Source organism: Pieris brassicae, chromosome Z (assembly GCF_905147105.1).
Source record: "Pieris brassicae chromosome Z, ilPieBrab1.1, whole genome shotgun sequence".
Classification (NCBI taxonomy): Eukaryota; Metazoa; Arthropoda; class Insecta; order Lepidoptera; family Pieridae; genus Pieris; species Pieris brassicae.
This window is the reverse complement of record NC_059680.1, coordinates 834,981-862,556: the sequence shown is the minus strand read 5'-3', so window position 1 is coordinate 862,556 and position 27,576 is coordinate 834,981. Positions and strand designations below refer to the sequence as shown.

The window sequence follows — 27,576 nt, the reverse complement described above, 5'->3', positions numbered from 1 at the left end:
GTTGCATTAAGTATTTGGAGACCACGTAATGGATAAATAATTACGAATGGCGGGGTTTATGTTTTAGTTTAAATCAAACTAATCCTGAGGTTGTGACTTTCCCGGTAATACAAATATCTGCGCAATTCGCTGGCAAAACACACAGCGGAAGCGGAAACATCTTAAGCAAACAGAAATGTCGACCTTCAGAGAGGGTAATGACACCCATAAGTCAAATCCAGGAGTGAGAAATACACATATTGATCAAAGGCGGTCTGACAAACTGAGCCTGAAATTGTCAAAACACACTGGACCATTTAAACTTATTTATGCATTTCGTGGTTGTTTTATTTGTCCAAGCACGTGGTAGTGGGAATAGCGTTGCTTGATTGTGAATTGTCTATGTAGAAGACTTAGACCAGGGATGAGAACGTGAAACAACTGATGTCGTTAATTCATTGTTAGTCCAACAGAAGTTCTGTAACTTGCAATAGTGATGCCAGCCCCGATGTTTGTGCAGTCCGTGTGAAGTTATATAATCCCCATGTGAAACAAAGCATTCAACGTAGAACTCCAGCCTGATCATCATCTCTTTTAAGTCCACTTCAGGACATTCCAGCTTCTATAACCTCTGCAATGCTTTGTTGCCAATTTTGTTGGACTTAGTCCTTGGGGTTTTCAGTCGAGAGTTTGCTTGGGAATGTGACTTGGATCTCTCTGGAGTGTCTCTCGAACACAAATTTTGGCACCCCATTTCCAATAATTGCTGATTCGGGATTATCTTACTCCAGAAGTTTCGTTGTACTTCTCTCGATATCGCTGATGCGCTGATGCACTCCTAGATACAGTCAGTACAAATACGAATCATTAGATTGACATCTGATTCGCTTTGATATCGCTATTTGGGGTTACAGACGCCGGGATTGACTTTTCATGCTGTTGACTGACACACGCCTAGATTCTTACTTCTACTAATTTAATTGGTAGTTTCCTCTTCTGTGGAACCAGTCCTGACTTGTTAGTTCTGATTAGAACAAAATGTACACTTTTCTCACGTAATCAACGAATCTTTCTGGATTAACTTCATAATTATTAACGCTACCGAAATGTCCGGTGTTGGCCTAGTGGCTTCCGCGTGTGACTCTTATCCTTGAGGTCGTTGAACCACAGCTGAGACTGGACTATGTCGGCATTTAACAGTCGCTCGTATGGTGGAAGATCCAAAAAGTTGAGCGACAACCAAGAGTCACCAACTCACTCATAAGAGAATTGGTATCGACACGCTAATATGCTGCTGAACAAATAAACAAAAATGAATGACAAACACTATGAATATATAAATTTTTGATTTAAGTTTAACGTTTAATTAAAGTTGAAGTTGAGTTGAGTTTTTTTTTCATTCTCTTCGTTTCTCTCTTGTTACAGATATGCGTTTACTAATATTACTCCTATTAGGAACAGCGTGGGCGGATGTCTTACCCAATGGCTGTCCACGAGATTTCAGCGTCCATCACCTGCTGAGACACGAAGATTGCAAAAAATTCTACTCATGCAGCAATGGAGTGCCTATTGAGATGTCGTGTGCGCCTGGAACTGCCTTTGACTTTGATTTACAGGTATAATCCAACATTCAAACAGGTTTACATATTTTCAGGCATAACTAAGTAAGTCTTGTAATTTAGAATATGAACTGGTTTGACAGCTGTTAAATCTAGTTAATAGCAAACCTAAATGACACATTTGACAGCGCTCAAATTATTGTGATAAGAGATATGTTGCCTGAGACTTGTGGTCTAACATTGTGTTTTGACTTTTTTGTAACCATAAAAATTATTCCAAGTAAGTATGTATGATTTTCAAATGTCCAAAATTGTATATAGAAGAGTTCTCTAAGCCTCGATACTGATTCGCTACCTACGAGTCCCAGGTGTATGTTATGACAGGTCTATTAACGTGTTCCATGGTCTTAGGATGAACAATATGAGGTTGCAAAAAAAGTAAAAGTAATTGAGAATATTGACTAAATATCTTCAGGCCGCTAGATTAACGGCGCTGTTTAGTTGAGAGGCTGTTAATTGAACGGCTTATTAAGCTAGTGGCCACAACCAAATGATATGTAGTGATATAAACTCTCTCAAATGACTAAGATTGTACCTATATAGTTAAGTTTTTTATAGATATGTAATTGGCTGCATGTCGTAAATTGTTTCCCTACAACTAATAAACCAACTACAACGCATCAAACAACAACAACGACCGAGCTAACAACGGATGAACAAACAACAACAACAATAAGCCCGCCAACGACTCCCCAAGAGTGTCGATACGTCACTTGGAGTGCTAACATTGACTGCGACGTCATTAAAAACTGCGATGATTACGTGAAATTGAAGTTTAATTGCCCAATAACTATGAACAAAGATAGTTATAATATATTCATGGAAATTAAGTATGAAAATCCAGAAAGAACAAAGAAAATCATAAAGATGTACGCTGTGCCAAAATAATGGAAATAAATGGCAATAATAATTAATAAAACCCGTTTATTTTTAATCGTTATAAATGTTTAATATACAGTTAAGATATATACATTTTCGTTAATATTTTAACCGTTGATAGGAACCTCTTCACTGGTAAAGGCTTCGTACAGCCTTTTCCGAATAACAACATAGCTTTATATCCCTTAACCTTCCTCTTGGTCCTTTAAAGTTTTCTTTAAAGGCCACCTGTACATCTTGCTATATGGCCCGTCCATTAGGAAAAATAAAGATGTTAATTAATTATTTTTTAATTGTCATTCTCGTCTACAAACATGTCTGATACACAATTTATTCCAAACTTTGTTATTCAACCAATCTTAAAGCTAATAATTAAGAAAAACACTTTTTGAACGGATTAAAGCTATGTATTATTACTAAAAACTTAGAATTATTTACATGATTCTAAATTTTTTTTTCCGACGTTTCGCGTGCTTTTCTGCGTGCGTGGTCACGGTGACTGAAGACAAAAGGTGTTAAATGTCAAAAGTATCACAGCTGCAGAGAAAGTTGTGTTATCTGTATTTAACAAAAGACAAAGCTAATAATTAATCTGAAATTATATAAAATTTATTTTATATTATTAAGGCCGTTCATAACAATCAAATTCCCAATTTAAGTGAAATATTCTGGCTAAAAATGTTTGTCAAGTGACAGACCAAACTGGCGCCTTTTTCCACAGATTAATTCTCAATCTTGAAGATATTTGAGTATCAAAAACTGGTCGCAAAAAATTATTGAACTGTACTTATTATTATATGTTAAGGGTACTTTTTATTATATATATATATATATACCACATATATATATATATACCACATATATATATATATATACCACATATATATATATATATATATAGATACATATGTTGTATATAGTTGGCTCCGGGGAGATTGTACCGGAACAAACAAAAGTTCCTTCACTCAAAATACCCAAACTATATGTATAAATTATAATAAGGTTTTTTCAGAGTAGTTGTCAGTAACCTTTAAGCAAGTAAAGTCTTAGGGAAGGGACGCACAAAGCTTCAAAGCTGCAAAGCTGCTGCAAAGCTTCTCGCAACAGTAGGAGTATGTAGGGGTCCCAAATATATATACATACATATATTTATTCTATTTACCACATTTTTCTAAAACTAAAATCTGTTGCATTAACTAAATTTAGTTTGTATTGATGTGAAAAACCAATTGAGTTAATAACGAATAAACCCTCAAACGACAACGAAGTGTCAGCTGTCAAGTATGTTTCTTGACAGATAACAGATGATTTTTAACTCTTTTGTAAAGAAATGGCGTAGCAGGAAGCACATTAGATATCGGACGAAATTCGAGGAAAACATTATGGCTCTATCAGATTTCAACTTTATCAAGATTAAGATAAGTTGGGGACCGGTTTTTGCATTATTTTTTTTTACAAAAATACAATGTCCGTACATCACTGACCAATACGAAAATTATATAATATTAAAGAACGTCAACAGAAAACACATTTACATTTACTACCAGTTCGCAAGTCAAGGGCAAAGAGCAGGCAAGAAGAACTGGCATGAAACTGTCCGCCACTCTTTTTCATCATTCCCTTTAGGCAAGGTTCCGAAGATACTGGCAGCGTTCCCCCCTTGTATAGCTAGACGAATTCTTTGTCCGAGGTAGCTGCCAGCTCTTAGATCTCCTGTGCTCCTAGCTGTTTCCTTAAAAAGCCTTATAGGACCGGACCAAGTTTCTCAGTATCGAATGGTCCAAAAACATATGCGGAGCCTAGAATCCTGTACCCCTGTAGTAGCATTCTTTGGCTTCAGCCGCTTCACAAGTCGCATCAGCCCTATTTGCCAAAACATAATTACTCAAAAATATTTACAAATGACCATGAAACAGATAGATAAATCTGAGGCCCAGACCTATGAAGGTTGTTGTGCCACTGATTTATTTACTTTAATTTTATTATAAATTTGTATTGTTTTATTTTATTTATGCATGTTGTATTTAGAACTTGAACTACTAGAACTAGACGGCCTTTTAAGCTCGCACTGAAGAGATTTAGATTAGGACTTCTAATTTTTATTTCTTTAAGCGCCATCTACTGTTAACAACATAAACGAACACAATGTCTTCTAAACTTCTAATTATATCTATTGCATTTTATGCAATTAATGGTTAAAAGTATTTTTAAATGGTCGAAAAGTTTTGTCTCAAGCACGTGAACATAATTGTTATAGAAATAAGTTCCATCTACTGACGAATTAAAGTAATTGCAAATTCCTATTTCGCGGTATAAATAATTTAGGATTTCAATAAATATATACAAATTAATATAATCGAAATAGTTACATAAGAAAGTACAATAGTTATTAAAAATGGATAAAACAAAAACAATTTTAAAATTTGGCATTTCCTTGTTATATTGCGAAACTTATTTGTTAATTGCACCAGCTCAGGGGTCACCTTCCAGGTGCCAACTTAAATCTTAAACCAACTAAGTCCCACGAACAAAATCTTAGATGAAATACATAAAATATGTTGTCCGTTAGACGTAAATATTTTTTGTAAAGGAAGTTGCTACTATGTAACAACAGCAAAAGATGGCGCTAGGTAACCATTTAACCCGCTCAGTTCAACGTCATATCAGCGTGAGAGTTTAACATACATGAGATAAATTTATTACGTGGAAAGTAAAACAATGAATATTTGCTTTTTACCTCTCAGTCGTTAGAGTTAAGAAGCAATAATATATCATATCGTAAATAATCCAAATCACACACAGCTTGGGTTGTTCTACCACAAGGTCAGAGACACATGGTTCTAATTTTGATTTTATTGTTTTAGATTGAGTTTGGTAATTGTATAAGTTTTCAGTGTTACTTGCAATTTAATTTTTCTTTATTCTTCTACCCTTCGTACTTTCGCTACTTGGATTGCCTGGAAGATTTAGCTTGTTCGTGATAAGGCAAAATTTTGTTATTTGGTTATTTTAAATAAATATAATGCTGATTACCTCACAATGTTTTCCTTCATACCACTGCTACAAAACCTTTAGTTAGAACCTCTCAGTTGAAGGTCCTGCTGCTCTGACATACACAACAAACAAACACATATACATAATCAAAATAAATGATTATTTACAGAAATGTATCGAAGACACTTCCGGGTGTGCCAAAAACGATCATAACTTTATAGACAGTGGCGGAACGTGCATTCCCACTGCACACGAAACAGATTGTACTAAATACTACTCCTGTGAAAAAGGTGTTCATGTGTTGACCAGTTGTGACCCAGGATATAGGTTTAATACCGAAACGGGGGTAAGATTTGAATAATTTAAGAAATATAATTATAACAATTTCTCGGAAACTATCAAACCGATTTTGATGAAACTTTGACTGTACTCTAAGCTGGAATATGATAAATTCGATATGACTTTTCGGTTCTCACAAATTTGTGGACTTACAAAAATTTTGCTGCCCCCATGCTCCTCACTACACGGTCATACAGTTAATAAGCAGTGAAATGACACAAGTATTATTTATGTAATTTCAGAAATGCGATGTATCATCCAAAGTGACATGCAAACACATAAAAAAGCGCTCCATACAGACGAGATGTCCCAACGATGTGAGGATACAAATGAACATTCCACACGAGAGCGACTGCGATAAATATTACAGATGTTTCCACGGGAATCGAATCTTGATGTCCTGTTTTAATGGGGCACATTACAATCCGAAAACCCAGGTAAGTTCACCTCTGTTTTGATTGCTCCAACGTGGTGAGCGCTTTTCAGGGTTTGTCGTCATCGCAGTGATTTGAAAGCCCTGGATGGCCTAGTCCTTGCGATACCAAGATGGAGGTTCATTCTACACCTACCCCAAAGTGGTTTGAAGCTAAACTGTGATATTTTATAGATCAGACCCGGGTCGATTTGGGTCAAATATAGAAATTTTTTTGGACCTCACGATGACCCTAGTCATTAGGATTCCAAGACGGTGGCATCGTAAATTACACCGTTAGTCTGGTTACAGAGTTGTGACACGCCGGAGAATGCTGGTTGCGTTGACGAGGAAATTATCGAGGACTGTCCAGCTAACACCTTTATCCCAATATTTTTACCTCATGATACTGACTGTAGCAAGTATTATAGATGCTTTAGGGGTAACAAACAAGTCCAAAGGTGTGGTCATGGTCAGCATTTTAATGCGAAAACCCAGGTATGTCTAGAAGTATTTGTCTTGGGAATAGTGGGGGGCAAGATACAATGTTATTAGGAATTAAGAAATGATCAATTCACTAAAATCGCTTAGCAAGATATTCTACCATTAAGTTATATATAAATAAATGTTTTCAAGATTCTCTACAATTTCAGCTCTGCGATACAATAGCAAACGCTGGCTGCGAAAAGGAATCGAACCCGCCAAATGAGTGCCTTAAGGATGGAATGTTGCTATCACATGAGCAGTGTGATAAATATTTTCAATGTGTTCACGGGAATAAAATATTAATGCCGTGTCCAACTGGGATGCACTTTAGTTTCAAGTTACAGGTGAGACTTTTAGTAATATTACGCAGATACATTGCCATTTGCATTGACATGCTGGTTTTCTCATGATGTCCTTTATGCGAGTGAGTGTTGCACTTAGAATAATAAGTGCCTTGCTGTATAACCTTGAAAACGCCTCAGGGATGAGACTCACGCTTAAGCCGTCAAGATCTGTTTCTGTTACAGGAACACTTTTTTATAAATTCCCTAACAATCTGAAACATCTTCTCAACCTGCTGAAGTATTATTTTTGTGTAATAGTAGGTTAGTTTTTAAATTATAAGTCTTATGTAGAACTTATTACGTCAAATAATATGTTTAATGGAAGAGGCTAGGGCACGACACAGGGAATCCTATTAGGGGCACCTATTTTCTGTGTCAGATGCACCTTTAAATTGCTTTAGAGATAAGACATTTTGTTAAACTCTGAGGAGGTCACAACAATGTAATAGTAATATAAACACAGCAATGAGAACATATGAACCACTACATAATTTAATTTATGCACACAGCGATGTGATTGGCCAAAAATAGCGAAATGTGAGCCAACACAAACACCAACAACAACAACGACTACAACAACAACAACAACGACACCGAAACCGGAATCAACACCCACACCGGGATACTTTCCTAACGGATGTCCTATAGACTATAGAATTGAACAGTTGTTACCACATCCGGATTGTACGAAATTTTATCAGTGCGTGCATGGTTTTAAACAAGAAATGCCTTGTCCAGGAGGAACGCACTTCAGTTTTGCTTTGCAGGTATTTATATTTTATAGTTTGCTGTCGTTTTGAATGTATGATGTTTGACTTAAGTTACGGATTGGTAAAGCATAGGACGGAGTAGATTGGTTAAGTATACAAAGGATAAAAATGGCGACATTAGGAGGTCTACGTCCAGAGATAAATTGTAAATCAATTAAAATAATCAAATTAATACATTCAAACTAGACTAAGTCCACAGTAGTAAAATCTTATTTTATGTAAATATTATTCTAAATTAAATAATTGTTTAATTTAGAAAAATATTTAACAATTATTGAATTGTTAAATAATTTTAAGGTTTCTATAATGACCTAAGTGTGTCTAGTATTGTGTTCCTACACAATAATTGTTAGTTGTGTCTTAGTACTAGGTATCTAAAGATTAGAAATTTGAAAATCAGTTGAAGTAAATAGGGTATTTAAGGCTTAATAAAATGTTTTAGAGCAATTTGTGGAGCAAACTATATTGATAATTGAGTACATTTGTTTAAGAAACTCAAAATTTTATCTCTGTATGTATATTTTAGAAATGTTCGTTGACATGGTAGACATGGGTAGAAATAGCCTTTGTATTGCAATGAAGGCGTATAATAATTTAACAAAAACATTAAAAAATCTTCCTACTAGAGTTTTTAAATATAGACTTAGAATACTACTTTTGGGAAAAAAGTATTATTCTATTAATGATAATTTGCGTGAAACACTATAATTAATAATAAGTTGATAAAGAAAAATAAAACTTTTTGAGAATGTGATGATGTCGTTTTAAAATTATATAAGAATTGACTATAATGATATTACTCATAATGTAATTGTAAGTTCTAGTCTACCTTTAAAAACAAATTTGCACGCCATCATGTGTGGCAGTCATTTTGTACCATATACTTGTACATAAATTATTATTATTATTGTTTAAAATAAGTGCCTTACCGAATTGAACGATACTATGTAAATTAGGGGTTATAAGCAGAGCTATTGCAACTTGGTTTATTTACGGTAAATAAGTGTTGTTGCAATATTAATACTTGTAATACAAAATATGCAATAAAAAAGAACGCGTTTTATACATGTCTAAGGACTTTACTCCTTCTATTTCAGAGATGTGATTGGCCTAGTATAGCAAAGTGTGTTCCGGGTATAACAACTACAACTCGACGCCCAATAACAACTCGTCGACCAACAACAACTACTCGTCGATCGACAACAATTACAACGACCAAATCACCTATTAGTACCCCAAGGCCTGGATATTTTCCCAATGGATGTCCAGTAGACTACAGAATCGAACAATTGTTACCACATCCTGACTGCACTAAATTCTATCAGTGCGTGCATGGCTTTAAACAAGAAATGCCATGTCCGGGAGGAACACACTTCAGTTATGAACTGCAGGTTAATTTTGCTTATTTTAGTATTTCTAAACAAATTAGAATTTTTTATTTATTTTTAAATCAACCCACTTAAATGATAATTTTAGAAAAAATATATGTTGACAACTTACAGAGATGCGATTGGCCACATATTGCTAATTGTAAGCCTGGAGCTTCAACTTCTTCCCCAACAACAACACCTTCTACAACACCCAGTACAACAACATCAACACTAAGACCAACAATAACAACGCCCAGCGTAACAACGTCAAAGCCAGAATATTTACCAAATGGTTGTCCTAAGGACTTTTCGGTCCATTTGTTGCTACCACATGAGTACGATTGCACGAAATTCTATCATTGCAATTTTGGGGAGAAGGTTGAGCGGCAATGTAATTCGAATTTATACTTCGATCCAATTTTGCAGGTAACACCTTTTTTAAGATTTAATGTTACTCGTATAAATATTTTGTATGCTTATTTAACTGTATAAAACGCAAATTCGAGTACTGTTCTCACCTTTGGGCAGGAGCCCCCCAGTAACAGCTCCTTCCATTTGACTGTATTCAACGAAGAGCAATTCCAATCGTCGACGACCAGTCACATTCCCTTGGCGTTGCGTAAAGATGTGGGGTCTCCCTGCATCTTCTACCACATTAACTCAGAGAAGTTCTTTGGATTTATAAGTGCAGCTGCTTTCAAAATCAGACGTTGAAGCGGAATACTAAAAAAATATTGATAGAATATAAAAAGCTTGATATTGTGGGGGAAATATTAATCAAATAAAATCTGAATAAAATATCATATTAAAACAATGTAGATTCAGCCAAAATTTTTTTGTTACTTTTGAATTAAGTAAGTTAAGATAAAAATGTTATTACTTAAAAGAAAAATAAAAACACGTAATGACCAATAAAATACATAAACATATTTTCAAGGTATGTAACTGGCCGTCAGCAGTTGATTGCAAGCCAAGCACGCCTCCTCAAAGTACAACTATAAAAGATCTCGAAACAACAACCACTGAGGTAACCTCTTCAGTTGCTACCACTCCTGATACCACAATAAGTCCAGAAGTGTCTACAGTAGGGCCAACTACGCCTGAAGCAACTACACCAGAGGCAACCACGGCCGAAGACACAACATTAGAGCCTACTACGCCTGAGGCAACAACACCTGAGGCTACCACGGCTGAAGACACAACATTGGAGCCAACTACGACTGAAGCAACAACACCAGAGGCTACTACACCAGAGGCTACCACGGCTGAAGACACAACATTAGAGCCAACTACGCCTGAGGCATCAACACCAGAGGCTACCACAGCTGAAGACACAACATTGGAGCCAACTACGACTGAAGCAACAACACCAGAGGCTACTACACCAGAGGCTACCACGGCTGAAGACACAACATTAGAGCCAACTACGCCTGAAGCAACAACACCAGAAGCTACCACGGCTGAAGACACAACATTAGAGCCAACTACGCCTGAGGCATCAACACCAGAGGCTACCACAGCTGAAGACACAACATTAGAGCCAACTACGCCTGAGGCAACAACACCAGAAGCTACTACAGCTGAAGACACAACATTAGAGCCAACTACGCCTGAAGCAACTACACCAGAGGCTACTACGGCTGAAGACACAACATTAGAGCCAACTACGCCTGAGGCAACAATACCTGAGGCTACTACAACAGAGGCTACCACGGCTGAAGACACAACATTAGAGCCAACTACACCAGAGGCTACTACACCAGAGGCTACCACGGCTGAAGACACAACATTAGAGCCAACTACGCCTGAGGCAACAACACCTGAGGCTACTACACCAGAGGCTACCACGGCTGAAGACACAACATTAGAGCCAACTATGCCTGAGGCAACAACACCTGAGGCTACTACACCAGAGGCTACTACACCAGAGACCAGTACACCAGAGGCTAGTACACCAGAGGGTACTACACCAGAGGCTACTACACCAGAGGCTACCACGGCTGAAGACACAACATTAGAGCCAACTACGCCTGAAGCAACTACACCAGAGACTACCACGGCTGAAGACACAACATTAGAGCCAACTACGCCTGAGGCAACAACACCAGAAGCTACTACAACTGAAGACACAACATTAGAGCCAACTACGCCTGAAGCATCTACACCAGAGGCTACCACGGCTGAAGACACAACATTAGAGTCAACTACGCCTGAGGCATCAACACCAGAGGCTACCACGGCTGAAGACACAACATTAGAGCCTACTACGCCTGAGGCAACAACACCTGAGGCTACTACACCAGAGGCTACCACGGCTGAAGACACAACATTAGAGCCAACTACACCAGAGGCTACTACACCAGAGGCTACCACGGCTGAAGACACAACATTGGAGCCAACTACGACTGAAGCAACAACACCAGAGGCTACTACACCAGAGGCTACCACGGCTGAAGACACAACATTAGAGCCAACTATGCCTGAGGCTACAACACCAGAGGCTACCACGGCTGAAGACACAACATTAGAGCCAACTACACCAGAGGCTACTACACCAGAGGCTACCACGGCTGAAGACACAACATTTGAGCCAACTACGACTGAAGCAACAACACCAGAGGCTACTACGGCTGAAGACACAACATTAGAGCCAACTACACCAGAGGCTACCACGGCTGAAGACACAACATTAGAGCCAACTACGCCTGAAGCAACAACACCAGAAGCTACCACGGCTGAAGACACAACATTAGAGCCAACTACGCCTGAGGCAACAACACCAGAAGCTACTACAGCTGAAGATATAACATTAGAGCCAACTACGCCTGAGGCAACAACACCAGAAGCTACTACAGCTGAAGACACAACATTAGAGCCAACTACGCCTGAAGCAACTACACCAGAGGCTACTACGGCTGAAGACACAACATTAGAGCCAACTACGCCTGAAGCAACTACACCAAAGGCTACTACGGCTGAAGACACAACATTAGAGCCAACTACGCCTGAGGCAACAACACCTGAGGCTACTACACCAGAGGCTACCACGGCTGAAGACACAACATTAGAGCCAACTACACCAGAGGCTACTACACCAGAGGCTACCACGGCTGAAGACACAACATTAGAGCCAACTACGCCTGAGGCAACAACACCTGAGGCTACTACACCAGAGGCTACCACGGCTGAAGACACAACATTAGAGCCAACTACGCCTGAGGCAACAACACCTGAAGCAACTACACCAGAGGCCACCACGGCTGAAGACACAACATTAGAGCCAACTACGCCTGAAGCAACTACACCAGAGGCTACTACGGCTGAAGACACAACATTAGAGCCAACTACGCCTGAGGCAACAACACCTGAGGCTACTACACCAGAGGCTACCACGGCTGAAGACACAACATTAGAGCCAACTACACCAGAGGCTACTACACCAGAGGCTACCACGGCTGAAGACACAACATTAGAGCCAACTACGCCTGAGGCAACAACACCTGAGGCTACTACACCAGAGGCTACCACGGCTGAAGACACAACATTAGAGCCAACTATGCCTGAGGCAACAACACCTGAGGCTACTACACCAGAGGCTACTACACCAGAGACCAGTACACCAGAGGCTAGTACACCAGAAGGTACTACACCAGAGGCTACTACACCAGAGGCTACCACGGCTGAAGACACAACATTAGAGCCAACTACGCCTGAAGCAACTACACCAGAGACTACCACGGCTGAAGACACAACATTAGAGCCAACTACGCCTGAGGCAACAACACCAGAAGCTACTACAACTGAAGACACAACATTAGAGCCAACTACGCCTGAAGCATCTACACCAGAGGCTACCACGGCTGAAGACATAACATTAGAGCCAACTACGCCTGAGGCAACAACACCAGAAGCTACTACAGCTGAAGACACAACATTAGAGCCAACTACGCCTGAAGCAACTACACCAGAGGCTACCACGGCTGAAGACATAACATTAGAGCCAACTACGCCTGAGGCAACAACACCAAAAGCTACCACGGCTGAAGACACAACATTAGAGCCAACTACGCCTGAGGCAACAACACCTGAGGCTACTACACCAGAGGCTACCACGGCTGAAGAAACAACATTAGATCTAACTACGCCTGAAGCAACTACACCAGAGGCCACCACGGCTGAACACACAACATTAGAGCCTACTACGCCTGAGGCAACAACACCAGAAGCTACTACAGCTGAAGACACAACATTAGAGCCAACTACGCCTGAGGCAACAACACCAGAAGCTACTACAGCTGAAGACACAACATTAGATCCAACTACGCCTGAAGCAACTACACCAGAGGCCACCACGGCTGAAGACACAACATTAGAGCCAACTACGCCTGAAGCAACTACACCAGAGGCTACTACGGCTGAAGACACAACATTAGAGCCAACTACGCCTGAGGCAACAACACCTGAGGCTACTACACCAGAGGCTACCACGGCTGAAGACACAACATTAGAGCCAACTACACCAGAGGCTACTACACCAGAGGCTACCACGGCTGAAGACACAACATTAGAGCCAACTACGCCTGAGGCAACAACACCTGAGGCTACTACACCAGAGGCTACTACACCAGAGACTAGTACACCAGAGGCTAGTACACCAGAGGCTACTACACCAGAGGCTACCACGGCTGAAGACACAACATTAGAGCCAACTACGCCTGAAGCAACTACACCAGAGACTACCACGGCTGAAAACACAACATTAGAGCCAACTACGCCTGAGGCAACAACACCAGAAGCTACTACAACTGAAGACACAACATTAGAGCCAACTACGCCTGAAGCAACTACACCAGAGGCTACCACGGCTGAAGACATAACATTAGAGCCAACTACGCCTGAGGCAACAACACCAGAAGCTACTACAGCTGAAGACACAACATTAGAGCCAACTACGCCTGAGGCAACAACACCAGAGGCAACCACGGCTGAAGACACAACATTAGAGCCAACTACGCCTGAGGAAACAACACCAGAAGCTACTACAGCTGAAGACACAACATTAGAGCCAACTACGCCTGAGGCAACAACACCAGAAGCTACTACAGCTGAAGACACAACATTAGAGCCAACTACGCCTGAGGCAACAACACCAGAGGCTACTACACCAGAGGCTACCACGGCTGAAAACACAACATTAGAGCCAACTACGCCTGAAGCAACTACACCAGAGGCTACCACGGCTGAAGACACAACATTAGAGCCAACTACGCCTGAGGCAACAACACCTGAGGCTACTACACCAGAGGCTACCACGGCTGAAGACACAACATTAGAGCCAACTACGACTGAAGCAACAGCACCAGAGGCTACTACACCAGAGGCTACCACGGCTGAAGACACAACATTAGAGCCAACTACGCCTGAAGCAACAACACCAGAAGCTACCACGGCTGAAGACACAACATTAGAGCCAACTACGCCTGAGGCATCAACACCAGAGGCTACCACAGCTGAAGACACAACATTGGAGCCAACTACGCCTGAGGCAACAACACCTGAGGCTACTACACCAGAGGCTACCACGGCTGAAGACACAACATTAGAGCCAACTACACCAGAGGCTACTACACCAGAGGCTACCACGGCTGAAGACACAACATTAGAGCCAACTACGCCTGAGGCAACAACACCTGAGGCTACTACACCAGAGGCTACCACGGCTGAAGACACAACATTAGAGCCAACTACGCCTGAAGCAACTACACCAGAGGCTACCACGGCTGAAGACACAACATTGGAGCCAACTACGCCTGAGGCAACAACACCTGAGGCTACTACACCAGAGGCTACCACGGCTGAAGACACAACATTAGAGCCAACTACACCAGAGGCTACTACACCAGAGGCTACCACGGCTGAAGACACAACATTAGAGCCAACTACGCCTGAGGCAACAACACCTGAGGCTACTACACCAGAGGCTACCACGGCTGAAGACACAACATTAGAGCCAACTACGACTGAAGCAACAGCACCAGAGGCTACTACACCAGAGGCTACCACGGCTGAAGACACAACATTAGAGCCAACTACGCCTGAAGCAACTACACCAGAGGCTACCACGGCTGAAGACACAACATTGGAGCCAACTACGCCTGAGGCAACAACACCTGAGGCTACTACACCAGAGGCTACCACGGCTGAAGACACAACATTAGAGCCAACTACACCAGAGGCTACTACACCAGAGGCTACTACACCAGAGGCTACCACGGCTGAAGACACAACATTAGAGCCAACTACGCCTGAAGCAACTACACCAGAGGCTACCACGGCTGAAGACACAACATTAGAGCCAACTACGCCTGAGGCAACAACACCTGAGGCTACTACACCAGAGGCTACCACGGCTGAAGACACAACATTAGAGCCAACTACGACTGAAGCAACAGCACCAGAGGCTACTACACCAGAGGCTACCACGGCTGAAGACACAACATTAGAGCCAACTACGACTGAAGCAACAGCACCAGAGGCTACTACACCAGAGGCTACCACGGCTGAAGACACAACATTAGAGCCAACTACGCCTGAGGCAACTACACCAGAGGCTACCACGGCTGAAGACACAACATTGGAGCCAACTACGCCTGAGGCAACAACACCAGAAGCTACTACAGCTGAAGACACAACATTAGAGCCAACTACGCCTGAAGCAACTACACCAGAGGCTACTACAGCTGAAGACACAACATTAGAGCCAACTACGCCTGAAGCATCAACACCAAGTACCCCATCTACACCTGCACCAATTTGTCCCCCAGGTGTTTTTGGCAATGTACCACATCCCGTTTTGTGTGACTACTATTACAATTGTATTGGAGGAATGGAAGTTTTACTGAGATGTTTAGAAGGCTTTGAGTACGATCACAGTATTAGGGTAAGGAACATTTGGAAATTAAATTTTATTCTGAATTTTCTGCGAAACAATCTTGTTTATTTTCGATAGCTTCGATGGCTTATGATGTTTTATCACAAGGTACTGACTAAGGTACAGTACTCCTCGCTCTATTCTACTATACTATTGCAGGAAAAATGAAAAATGCAACCTAATAAATTTATATAATGCTACGGTCCAATCAAATCCTTCAATTTATAATGTATTTAGATACTATATTAATTTCAGGGCTGCTCACGCATTTCCGAAAATGGATGTTTTGCAAGAAAAAATGTTACAACAACAATAGATTATAACACAGATACAACAACAGACTACCAACTTATCGACACAACAACAGAATATATAGAATCAACAACATACAGAGAGAATATTTGTCCACCCGGTTTTTCAGGGAATTTGCCACACTCAACAATTTGCAGTCATTATTATCTTTGTGAAGAGGGTGAAGCGATACTGAAGAACTGCGCGAAGGGATTTGAGTACGATGCCGAAATTATGGTAAATTTATTTTATTCCCATGTAATTATTCTATCTTAACAGTTACTACTAATACGATAAAATTACACAATTATACCTACACCGTTAATCCTACAATTAAAAATAAATTATTGTCTGTAAAGTTTACGGACGATACTTTAACCTGATAACGTTAGTACAAAAAATTGTTAAATGATTGCCTACTTAAGTCTTTGAGTGGAAGAGATGATGCGGCGCAAGCGTGCAAAGAGCGTAAAAGACAACAGTCATGCTTTTTCGCGCATACAGCCGGCGTTCATCGATTTATTAGACGTTGTCACGACAAAAACATTAAAAAAAGTTACCTACTTCTTTTAACTAATAACAAAGCAAGGAACTCTTGTGAACTCAGCCAGTGTACAAAAATTATATTTATTATGTGTATTGCAAGTTGGAGTGTGCGCGCGGTACATACCAAAGACTCCCGATGATAGTTAGAAGGGGGCCTACTCCATGCATGCATGAACTACCAATTTTATTAAATTGTACCTTACCTGGAATCAAACCCAGTATTATGGGCGTTACAGTCTCTTACGAAACCGATGTGTAGTTCACTTCTTTATTCATATTATAATTTAACAGGACTGTGTTCCAATATCAGAGACCGGTTGTTACGCACAGCAAGGTCTAACAACAACAACGGATAACAATAGATTACCCGAGTTATCAACTTACAAGAACGACGAAGAGGACTATATATGTCCACCAATGTTTTCTGGTAATATCGAACATCCAACTTTGTGTGATTCGTATTACACTTGCTTTGCTGGAATGGAATTTTTGATGAATTGCTCTCATGGATTCGAGTTTGACCCAGTTGTTAAGGTATGATTAGTATTTTTAGTTGCTCTTTACGCTATAAATATAGTCTAAGTCATAATGCCTTAAATTTAAACATGAATGAAATTCCATGTGAAAAAATAGTAATGGAATATTTATTCGTTACGAGACAAATAACACTAAAAATTATCCTTATATAATATAATTGTGTAAATGTAGACAGAAATTATTTATTTCATAAGTTTCTTCTTTAATACTATTTGATTTATATACAATATTCAAACTATTGGAGTAAACTGTCATATAGAAACAAATACAATTACAGAATTGCGTCCGGATTTCAAAAACTGGTTGTTTCGCAACACGATACAACTTAACATCATCAACAACAACGACAACGACACCAACTATAACAACAACCGAAAACAATAAAGACAAACCAATATGTCCACCGAACTTCTCAGGAAATGTACCCCACGAAACAAAATGCGATTCTTACTATACTTGCTTTAGTGGATCGGAGTTTTTGATGCAATGTCCCAACGGATTTGAATTTGATTCGAATACAAAAGTAAGTCATTTTGTACAAAGTTACATATTTACATAAACAAATGAAATGATTTTAAATTATCTTAAAGGTGCGCATGTGGCGAGCATCATAAAACAAATGTTATTCTTCTTACTGAAGGAAAACTAAACTTCATAAAGTCTCAAACACTTATATTGTAATGAACAAATCGTTTTTGTTTTCGTGTTCGCGCTCACAGCATACGCGTTTGGTAGATAATTTTACACTGTCCGAAGCTCGCGTTGCGACTGGCTGTAGGCTCCACTCACTCGCTCGTGTCGTCACACATAGCGGTAAAATCACCGAAGTGGTGGAAAAGAGAAGTAACATTATCGTTCGCCAAAATGCTTTTTCTTCAACATTACATACTCTCATTCTTATTTAGCTAAACAATTTAAACCTTGATCCACTTTTTTAGGATTGCGTTCGAATATCGGAGACCGGTTGTTTTGCACAACAACGCTTAGCAACAACAACAGACAACAATAGATTACCCGAGCTATCTACTTATAAGAACGATGAAGAGGACTATATATGTCCACCAATGTTTTCTGGTAATATAAAGCATCCATCTTTGTGTGATTCGTATTACACTTGCTTTGCTGGGATGGAGTTTTTGATGAATTGCACTCATGGATTCGAGTTTGACCCAGTTGTTAAGGTATGATTAGTATTTTTAAGTTGTACTACGATCTATTCATTTATTTATTAGTCTTCTTACAGCTAACATACATATTATAAAACAAAACACTTGCATAATATACATAACCAAAACAGATTACATAGATAAACAATATATATGAATCAGAAAACATGAAACAAAATAAACTAAAAGAAAACTGAAGTTTAAGATTAAACAAACAACAATGTATAGTTAATATTTTAATGCAATAACATAGAAATGCGATATAAAAATGATTAATATAGTAATAATAATAAATAAATTAAAAATCGGAATCTCCAGAAATCAAATGTATTTTTCCTGTTGTCGTATATTGCTGAAATGTTGTTTATTAACTTCAGATTATGGTTTTCCGGTGAATTGGATTTTCTATTTTCTTTGTTTTGATTTCCCTCTTTCACTATCGATTGATCATATTTGTATGCCAGGTTTTCTTGAGCTCTTTCTTCTATAAGCTTAGATTTCTCCTGGGGTTTTCAATACTACCTTAAGGTATATTATATTCTTAAGAAAATATTGGATAATGGACAATTCTTTTCTTATATTGAGTATTTCACTATTTTTACGTAAAAGCGAAATGAAAAATAATTAATAAAATATATATTCGTAACGAGACTAATCGTACAATCTAAATATTATCTTTACATCTTGCAGTTGTATTCGAGCAGAGTATTTTTTATAGATTTTAAATTGAAATTATATATTATCTATTGAATAAGCGTAATTATTAGTATATATACATTTTGTGTTGTAAATATATATACACGTATTTATATATCTTTTTAATATAGCTGGTAAGACGGAGCAAACAAATCCCTAAGTCGAATTAATTAAAAGCATAAGGACAATAGTTACGATAACAAATAGCGACACAATCCACCATCAAAATATGAGAGACAATGTCGTTAAGTGAGAAAAATTCTTATAATTGTCTAGCTGGGTATAGCTAACGCGAAATAGGTCAACTATTTCGCCTGTCTGCGAGGCGTACTCGTTTACACACGGTAGAATGGAGTCGTTACCACTATGGAATAATGTTAAAAGTATAAAAGTAAGAGTGGAAGGATTTCACTTTACCTAAATGTTGTGCTGCTGGGTTACGGGATTGCAGGTGTTCCTTGTCCCGTGGATCGAAACAATGCGATATGGTTATGTCTTATTTAAAATACAGCGTGTTCAGAGCGCGAAGAATGATAGTTGGGTATATAGATAGATTCCACATGGAGATTCAATTTTTTAGGTAGATGCGAAGACTTTACGTAGCGCATTGTAGTATGTCAGGAACTATTAGGTATAGTGGCATACTTGCATTCATATTCAGTTAAATACTTCATACCCTTATTTAATTGTTTGTAGGACTGTGTTCGAATATCAGAGACTGGTTGTTTTGCACAACAAGGCTTAGCCACAACAACGGATAACAATAAATTACCCGAGTTATCAACTTACAAGAACGATGAAGAGGACTATATATGCCCACCTATGTTTTCTGGTAATATCGAACATCCAAGTTTGTGTGATTCGTATTACACTTGCTTTGCTGGAATGGAGTTTTTGATGAATTGTTCTCATGGATTCGAGTTTGATCCAGCTGTTAAGGTATGATTTATTTTTAAGTTGTACTAAATTTTACGCGGTATAAATAGTATGTCATTATTTCAGGATCTCCTAATCACATGTATAAAAGGCGCACGAATATTACAGGCTTTGTAAGATTTCGTTACGTAAGCCTGTTAGAAATAAATGAGCAATGAATTATTTATTCGTTACAAAACTAATTACACAATTTGAAAATTGTGTTCACATTATGTACTCGTCCACATGCAGCCTAGATTATAAATTTATATTAAATAAATAGTTTATTTTATGTCTTCTTTAATACAACTTGACTTATAATATTTGACCTAAATATAATTACAGAATTGCGTCCGGATCTCGAACACTGGCTGTTTTGCAACACGATACAACTTAACAACAACTACAACGACAACCACAACAACGACACCATCTACAACAACACCCGAAAACAACAAAGTCAAACCAATATGTCCACCGGCTTTCTCAGGAAATATTCCCCACAGAACGAAATGTGATTATTACTATACTTGCTTTAGTGGATCGGAGTTTTTAATGCAGTGTCCCAAAGAATTTGAATTTGATCCGAATACAAAAGTAAGTACCTACTAAATTACATACGAACTTATAAAAGCCGGATTTCTAATCATATGACGCATAATTCTATATTATATATCACAATGTCTTTATGCTTTCTCTTCAATATGTCAGGAGGTATAATAAATTCTAATTCTATTGTTTATAGGACTGTGTTCGAATATCAGAGGCTGGTTGTTTCGCACATCAAGATCTAACAACAACAACGGATAACAATAGGTTACCCGAGTTATCAACTTACAAGAACGATGAAGAGGACTATATATGCCCACCTACGTTTTCTGGGAATATCGAACATCCAACTTTATGTGATTCGTATTACACTTGCTTTGCTGGAATGGAGTTTTTGATGAATTGTTCTCATGGATTCGAGTTCGATCCAGTCGTTGAGGTAGTACAATTTTTAATGAACTATTTTAATTACTATCATTAGATGTTTTAATGTGTAGTTGATTTGATTAATTATACAATGCTGTGCACCTTTTTATATGCGCATTTAAAATTCGCTCATACAAAGGAAAACATCCTGAAGAAATCGGCTTGCCTAAGACCCAACACGACGGCGTGTGTCAGATCATCTACTTGCCTATTAGATTGACATTTCATGAAACAGATACATAAATATTATATTTATAAGGAGACGCTCCCCCCTCCGTACTAGTTTAAAAAAGCTGTGTCACGGAAGCAAGGCATGTGTGTACCCAACAAACCATCAAAAATATTACTTTATTATATTTGGTATTGCACCAAAGCAACATTAGTAAGATACGGACAAGAAAGATGAACCTACGCATAAATGATGTAGATTATAACACTTATTCTTTTTTCTCTTGCAAAAATAATAGCAGAAATGATACCCCGAGAAAAAAAATTGAAAATAGGTACGTGAAAAAAATCGTAACAATAATATACCAAGAAGTCTTATATTTTATGCAATCACTCACAATATTGTTAAAATACCTATACACACGCGAGTTGTAGATTTATTCAGATATATGTTAAATGAAATTGAACATCAATTTCATGTAAAATAATAACTTATAACAACAAATTTGGTTCAGACATGTTGCGGCGCTAATTTAAAAAAATTGGCTTAACTAAAGGTTCATAAATATAAATGACACTTGCTATCGGACATTATCGGAGACGAGAATGTTAAAATACAATTTATGTGTGGAAAAAAGGGCTTATTTTGGCTTCATGTGTCCGATGATTGCTTACAATTGGTTTACGCTTCTAATTATTAACTAAAATATATATAATAATTATGTAGCCTTTATATTCTGAAACTCTGTGATCTTTAAGATATTTTGACTTCAGTAGTTTAGAGTTCACTGTGCCTTTTGGCAAAGGTCTCCTCTGGCCTTTTCTACTGATCCCTATCTTTTGCGACTCTTCTCCAGTTGTAGCCTGCTGTTAATTTGAGTTCGTCCTCCCAAGTTTTGCATTGTCACCCTCTTTATCGTTTTACGTCTCTAGGAAACCATTTCGTCCATATTTTGCTCCATTTTTCATGGAAGCTCCGTAGCATAAAAGCTGTCTAGCTCCATTTAATTTGGTCTATCTTAGTGAGAACGTCTGTCAACACTGTTCTAGCTCTTATGTCTGTATTTATTTGCTTGTCTTACTTTCTTATTCTCCGCATGTGTTCCTTAGCTCTTTAGCAGTATGCTGGCTGTGCTGATTAGAGACTAAACTATATGTGTTACTTAATTAATGTTAGGTTACATAACTCGCGGTAAACTATTGTTATTAATCAAATCGGTCAATGTTCTGTAATAATTGATTTAGAAACAAATTGTTATAGAACATGTGCTTGTTGTCTATGAGCATTAAAAAAAATCATATAACGAAATAGACAAGTTTATCAATTATTGTAATATAAGAATTTATATATTTATTTTTTAGAATTGCGTCCGAGTTTCGAAAACTGGTTGTTTTGCAACACGATACAACTTAACAACAACGACAACGACATCAACTACAACCGAACACAACAAAGTCACACCAATATGTCCACCGGCTTTCTCAGGAAACATTCCCCACAGAACAAAATGCGATTATTACTATACTTGCTTCAGTGGTTCGGAGTTTTTAATGCAGTGTCCCAACGGATTTGAATTTGATCCCACAACCAACGTAAGTAACCATTGACAATTCTGAAACGATATTTTTAAAGTGAAACTTCATTATCGGCGTTGAAAAAAAAATTACCGTCTCATTTTTCGGTTACGTGTCACATTTTTCCGTTACGCACAATCTTTTTCTTGTCCCTACCACGGTTGATTCGAAAAGATTCGAAACCATTAATAACAAAAATATATAATAACGATAACAATGATACTAATAATTCTACTACAATAAATGAAATTCTGTAATAATCTTAGTAGTAATAAGGTCAATAACTATATTATTCTAATTCATGTCTATGATAATAAAAGCCTTTGTTCAAATTATCTAATTTAACTTTATTTAACAAATTTCTGTAAAGTTGCATATAGTAGATTATTTTTCGAAAAATAAGGTCATAAAGACGTTTCACTTCTTACGTGTCGGTATATTCAGTTACACGCACATTTTTTTAAACTGTATGTACTTGTTTACCTACAAACGGCCTTAAGCGTTGGGTTTAAACAACAAAATGTACAGCTTCGAAACTTTTTAGCAAGTTGGCTGTATTTGTTAAAAAAGATGACTATGTTAAAATAAGATTGTATGTAAAATTTAGTGGGTAGTATGTGTATGGATGGATTGTGAAGTTCTCACCTATGTGAAGTCTTTTTGCATCTGAACAGCTACTTATTTATTATTATTTAAGTTAAATGTTGATTAGATAATCTTTTAATTTCTTTTTCTAGGAATGTGTAAGGGTAACGCCGAGTGGATGTTTCGCGCGGCAAAATGGTGAGATTTAAATTGAAGTAAATTTATACATTTTGGTTATCATTTTATTACTAACCTACTTACCTACATGATGTCATCGCACTGATCAAACCGACATACAGAGGAATAAAGTTATTCTGATCGTCCAACCAGAGGATGTAATCCTCGACCCGTATAATCACTGACGGACCAGACACTTAATATATATATATATATATAGGGAAATATTACGATATCACGTTTTAAGGAGTGACGTCATCGTACTGACATACAGAGGAAGGAAGCTATACTAATAGTCAAAGCAGAGGAGAGGATCCTTGACCAGTAAATTTTTTGGGCATCAAGGGCCTTTATAGCTCAGGTTTGGCTGTTTTGGCGAGTGTAGCTCTGCCAGAATATGCGTTTTACCCGCTTCTAGCATGAGGGTGTCTCCTGTGAGGGTGGGGTCCAATGGAAGAATTCAATTGCTTGGCTTGTGTTTATCCGTTCCCCTTTTAGAGCGGACAGTTCGGATAGACTTCCTGCTCGCGTTATAGTTGTTTCTGCTAATGGACTGCACTGTGTGGTGAAAACTACGGGGCGTAGGGCTTGACTCGTCTCAATGGAGAAGTCTACTGGCTGATGTGCAGATATACTCAGCAGGAAATACTTCGATAGCGCGTTTTAACTTATGAAGTCATATGATGGTCATCTTTAATTTCCACTGCAGTAGAAACCATTAATGGAGTTGAGATTATCATTAAAATAAAAACTTAACATAATATTAATTCTTTCTAGATCCAGAAAACATTTGCGCACCAGGTAAATCTGGTCACGTGCCACACCCAGAATTGTGTGACACGTTCTACCTTTGTGCCATGGGTGAACCCCTGAGGCTACATTGCAGCAGAGGATTTGAATTCTCTGCAGAAAATGGGGTATGTTTCCAAATATGCATTTATATTATTGTATATGTTACTATGTAAAACCAGCTGCCCACTGAAGTATTTAAGAACCAATTACACTTATGTTCCTTCAAGAAAAGAGTGTACTGATTCATAAAAGAACGGCAATGCTAGCCTTCTGGCAATGAGTTGGGCTTGTATCACTTAACATCAGGTGACCTTCTTCCCGCTTGTCTCTTATTACATAAAAATCAGGTAATGTTATAAAATAAATGACAATTGTGGTGAACATAAAATATACAAAAAGTGTAATAGTTCTGTCAGGAATTCGAATGATTGACAAACCGAAGTTTTCTTTTAAAAACCTTACTTGTACATGGCCAATAAAAAATACTGCTTTTTAAATTATTAATGCAAGAATATTTGTTTACAGCAATGCGTGGCGATATCTGATGATGGATGCTTTGCGAAAGGTATTACTGCTTATTTTAACAATTAATGTCGTGTTAGCTGAACGTTTTAGATCTGGGCCTCAAATATCTGTGTTATGATCATTTATCGAGAAATTTCTGGACCCATAAAATTAAACGTACTGTGAAGGAAAGCATCTTTGGAAACCCTGTTAGACCCAAAAAGTCAACAGCCTCTCACAGGCTGAACTCCTACTTGCCCGTTAGAAAAAAGTTCACGAAATAGATACAGAAATCTGAGGCCAAGACCTAAAATGGTTGTGGTGCCACTTATTTCTATTTTCATTTCTTTAATCTTCTTAGCGCCTTGGTCCAATAAGCTGTGCTTACAATCCCATAGCACTGCGATACTTATTCGTTGAAACCACCAGCTCTGGTGTCACCTATCGGGTGACAAAGAAAGATTTATTTAGCACTTGAACACCACGGCCCAAGAGTCTCGAAGTATTGGTTCACGATTTGATGTACAGGATCTAGATTTAACAAAGTCCTTTAATTACAGTGAAACAATCAAAACAGATGCCAATTTGCTCACCAGCTAAATCTGGTAACATACCACATCAAACAAGATGCGACTCGTACTATCACTGTGAAGATGGTGAAGCCACAGAAGTATTTTGTAAAGAAGGATTGGAATTTGACCCAGAAACTAAGGTGAAGTATTTTTAATTTTCCTCTTCGTCAGTGGATCATTTCTGAAGTTCATGTTAGTGTTTTTGTGTTCCTCCACTCCCCTATCACCAAACCTCAGTGCCTGGGTTAAAGGCCGAATTTAGTGAGACACAAGTCTCTAGACTGTTTGCGCTAAATTGGTGTCAGTTAAAGAAAGATGACAATTGTCGATTTTGACTTCGACACACGAACTGGAAATGGTAGGTCGAGTTCCGGCGTAATGGCGCAAGGATGAGTTGGAAATTATATATTAAGCATATTCTGGACATTTTGGACAGCATATTCTGTTTACCATTATTAAAGGATCCAGTGCTTGGAGTAGGACACAGTTGATGATGTTTTTTCTTTGAATATACTGACACGTGACAGCCGAACCAGCACATAATATTTTACGGAAAGAAGTGAGCATCCTGGATATAGCTTCCGGATACCTAAGCACGCACAGAGACTTTGGAAAAAAATGTTTTATATTCCGACTAGTAAACCCCTTCTCTTTGAAATATTTGTATGATTGTTAAATAATACTAAGTAATCTACTTGGTTTTACTACAAGTTATTGATTGATAAACTCGACTCAAAAATAATATTCATATCTATAAGCCCAGCCCTGGCCTGGGTGGTGGTGGTGGATCTGTAACTGAATGTTAAGGAATGTTGTCGGTCGCACATCGATCTGCCTCTTCTCACCTCTGGCAGTTTTAATTTCTTCTACGTTCGGAGTACAGTCCTTCAAAGAGCGTACCAATTCATAAGTGGCCGGCACTGCTCTTGCGAGCCTTCTGCCATTGACTGTCCATGAACGGTAACATCAGATGAGTCCCCTGCCCGTTTGCCTCCTGTTACATTAAAAAGACTTGGTACTCTGTAACTGACATGAAAATTTCCTACAAAATCTTTTTTTTTTATTAATTATAATAAAAACTAAACAACGTCTAATCAATCGACGAACACCGGTTGCACGCACGAAAGAGCATAACTTATTGTTCCGTTCCGCTCATTGTACGCTTGCGCCGCAAATATCTCTCTTCAACTAAAGTCATAGTTGAAGTAAAAAATCATTTATTCATATAGGTAACACAATCTACACTTATGAACGTCAATAAAAAAGAAATATACGTTAAATGCTTCTAATTTTACATTTACTGCCAGTTCTCAAATCAAGGGCGTAGGAAGAGAAGAACTGGCAATAAACTCTCCAACACTGTTTTTGAACGCCAAATTTTTATTTGTATTACACAACGTTTGTAAGAAGCTGCAACCATCACACCATGTTCCACATGACATCAGCAGGAGGCATGGTGAAATAGGAGCACGCACTTACATTCTCGTGGGAACAACACGCAAATACATAGTCAATGATAACTAACACCACCGCATACACGAATTCAACTACGACCAGTCACCACAAGTAGCACCCGTTCACGAATATCACGCATGGCCAGCCATCGGCCCCCTCGCCATATTTTATACTAGATTGGCCTATGCGTCTGAGGAGTCACTCCTATTGGTATCCTTACAAAATAGTGATAATTTAATAAAAATGATTCAATGTTATTCATAATAAAACATAGTATGCAATCAATTAATCAATGTTTTGTTATGACGTCACGTTTTGTTATTTTTTTTGTTACAGCAATGCGCGCTCATTTCGGAGAACGGCTGCACAGCTCGCAAGTAGACTTGGCTGGCAAGGGTCCCTCGTGATCTTTCAATGGCGAATACGGACGTCTCTCGATTATCTAAAGTGATATTTTATTGAATTATTGGGAATGCCGAAATAAACTTGTATAACATAA

General features: G+C 38.4%; 1 protein-coding gene across 50 annotated transcripts; it reads left to right on the top strand.

Annotated features, from left to right (window-relative positions):
* LOC123718793 (mucin-2-like) lies at positions 1–27,576 on the top strand. Of its 50 annotated transcripts, none has more exons than XM_045675616.1 (30): positions 1–194; positions 1,405–1,595; positions 5,641–5,817; positions 6,053–6,247; positions 6,535–6,720; positions 6,876–7,052; positions 7,562–7,819; positions 8,920–9,213; positions 9,325–9,618; positions 10,130–10,567; positions 10,898–10,942; positions 11,183–11,617; positions 11,693–11,737; positions 11,858–12,097; positions 12,293–12,622; positions 12,863–13,162; positions 13,598–16,132; positions 16,379–16,651; positions 17,252–17,494; positions 17,775–18,020; positions 18,436–18,678; positions 20,056–20,298; positions 20,620–20,871; positions 21,020–21,262; positions 22,780–23,010; positions 23,730–23,775; positions 24,532–24,671; positions 25,072–25,111; positions 25,611–25,762; positions 27,414–27,576. In XM_045675616.1, the coding sequence occupies exons 1-30, from the start codon at positions 176–178 to the stop codon at positions 27,456–27,458; spliced, it is 8,556 nt and encodes a 2,851-aa protein (XP_045531572.1). In that variant the 5' UTR covers positions 1–175; the 3' UTR covers positions 27,459–27,576. The 50 variants fall into 50 exon arrangements, with proteins under 50 accessions (XP_045531572.1, XP_045531571.1, XP_045531564.1 ...); XM_045675615.1 differs by having other exon boundaries at positions 11,168–11,617; XM_045675608.1 differs by having other exon boundaries at positions 10,898–11,032; positions 11,108–11,617.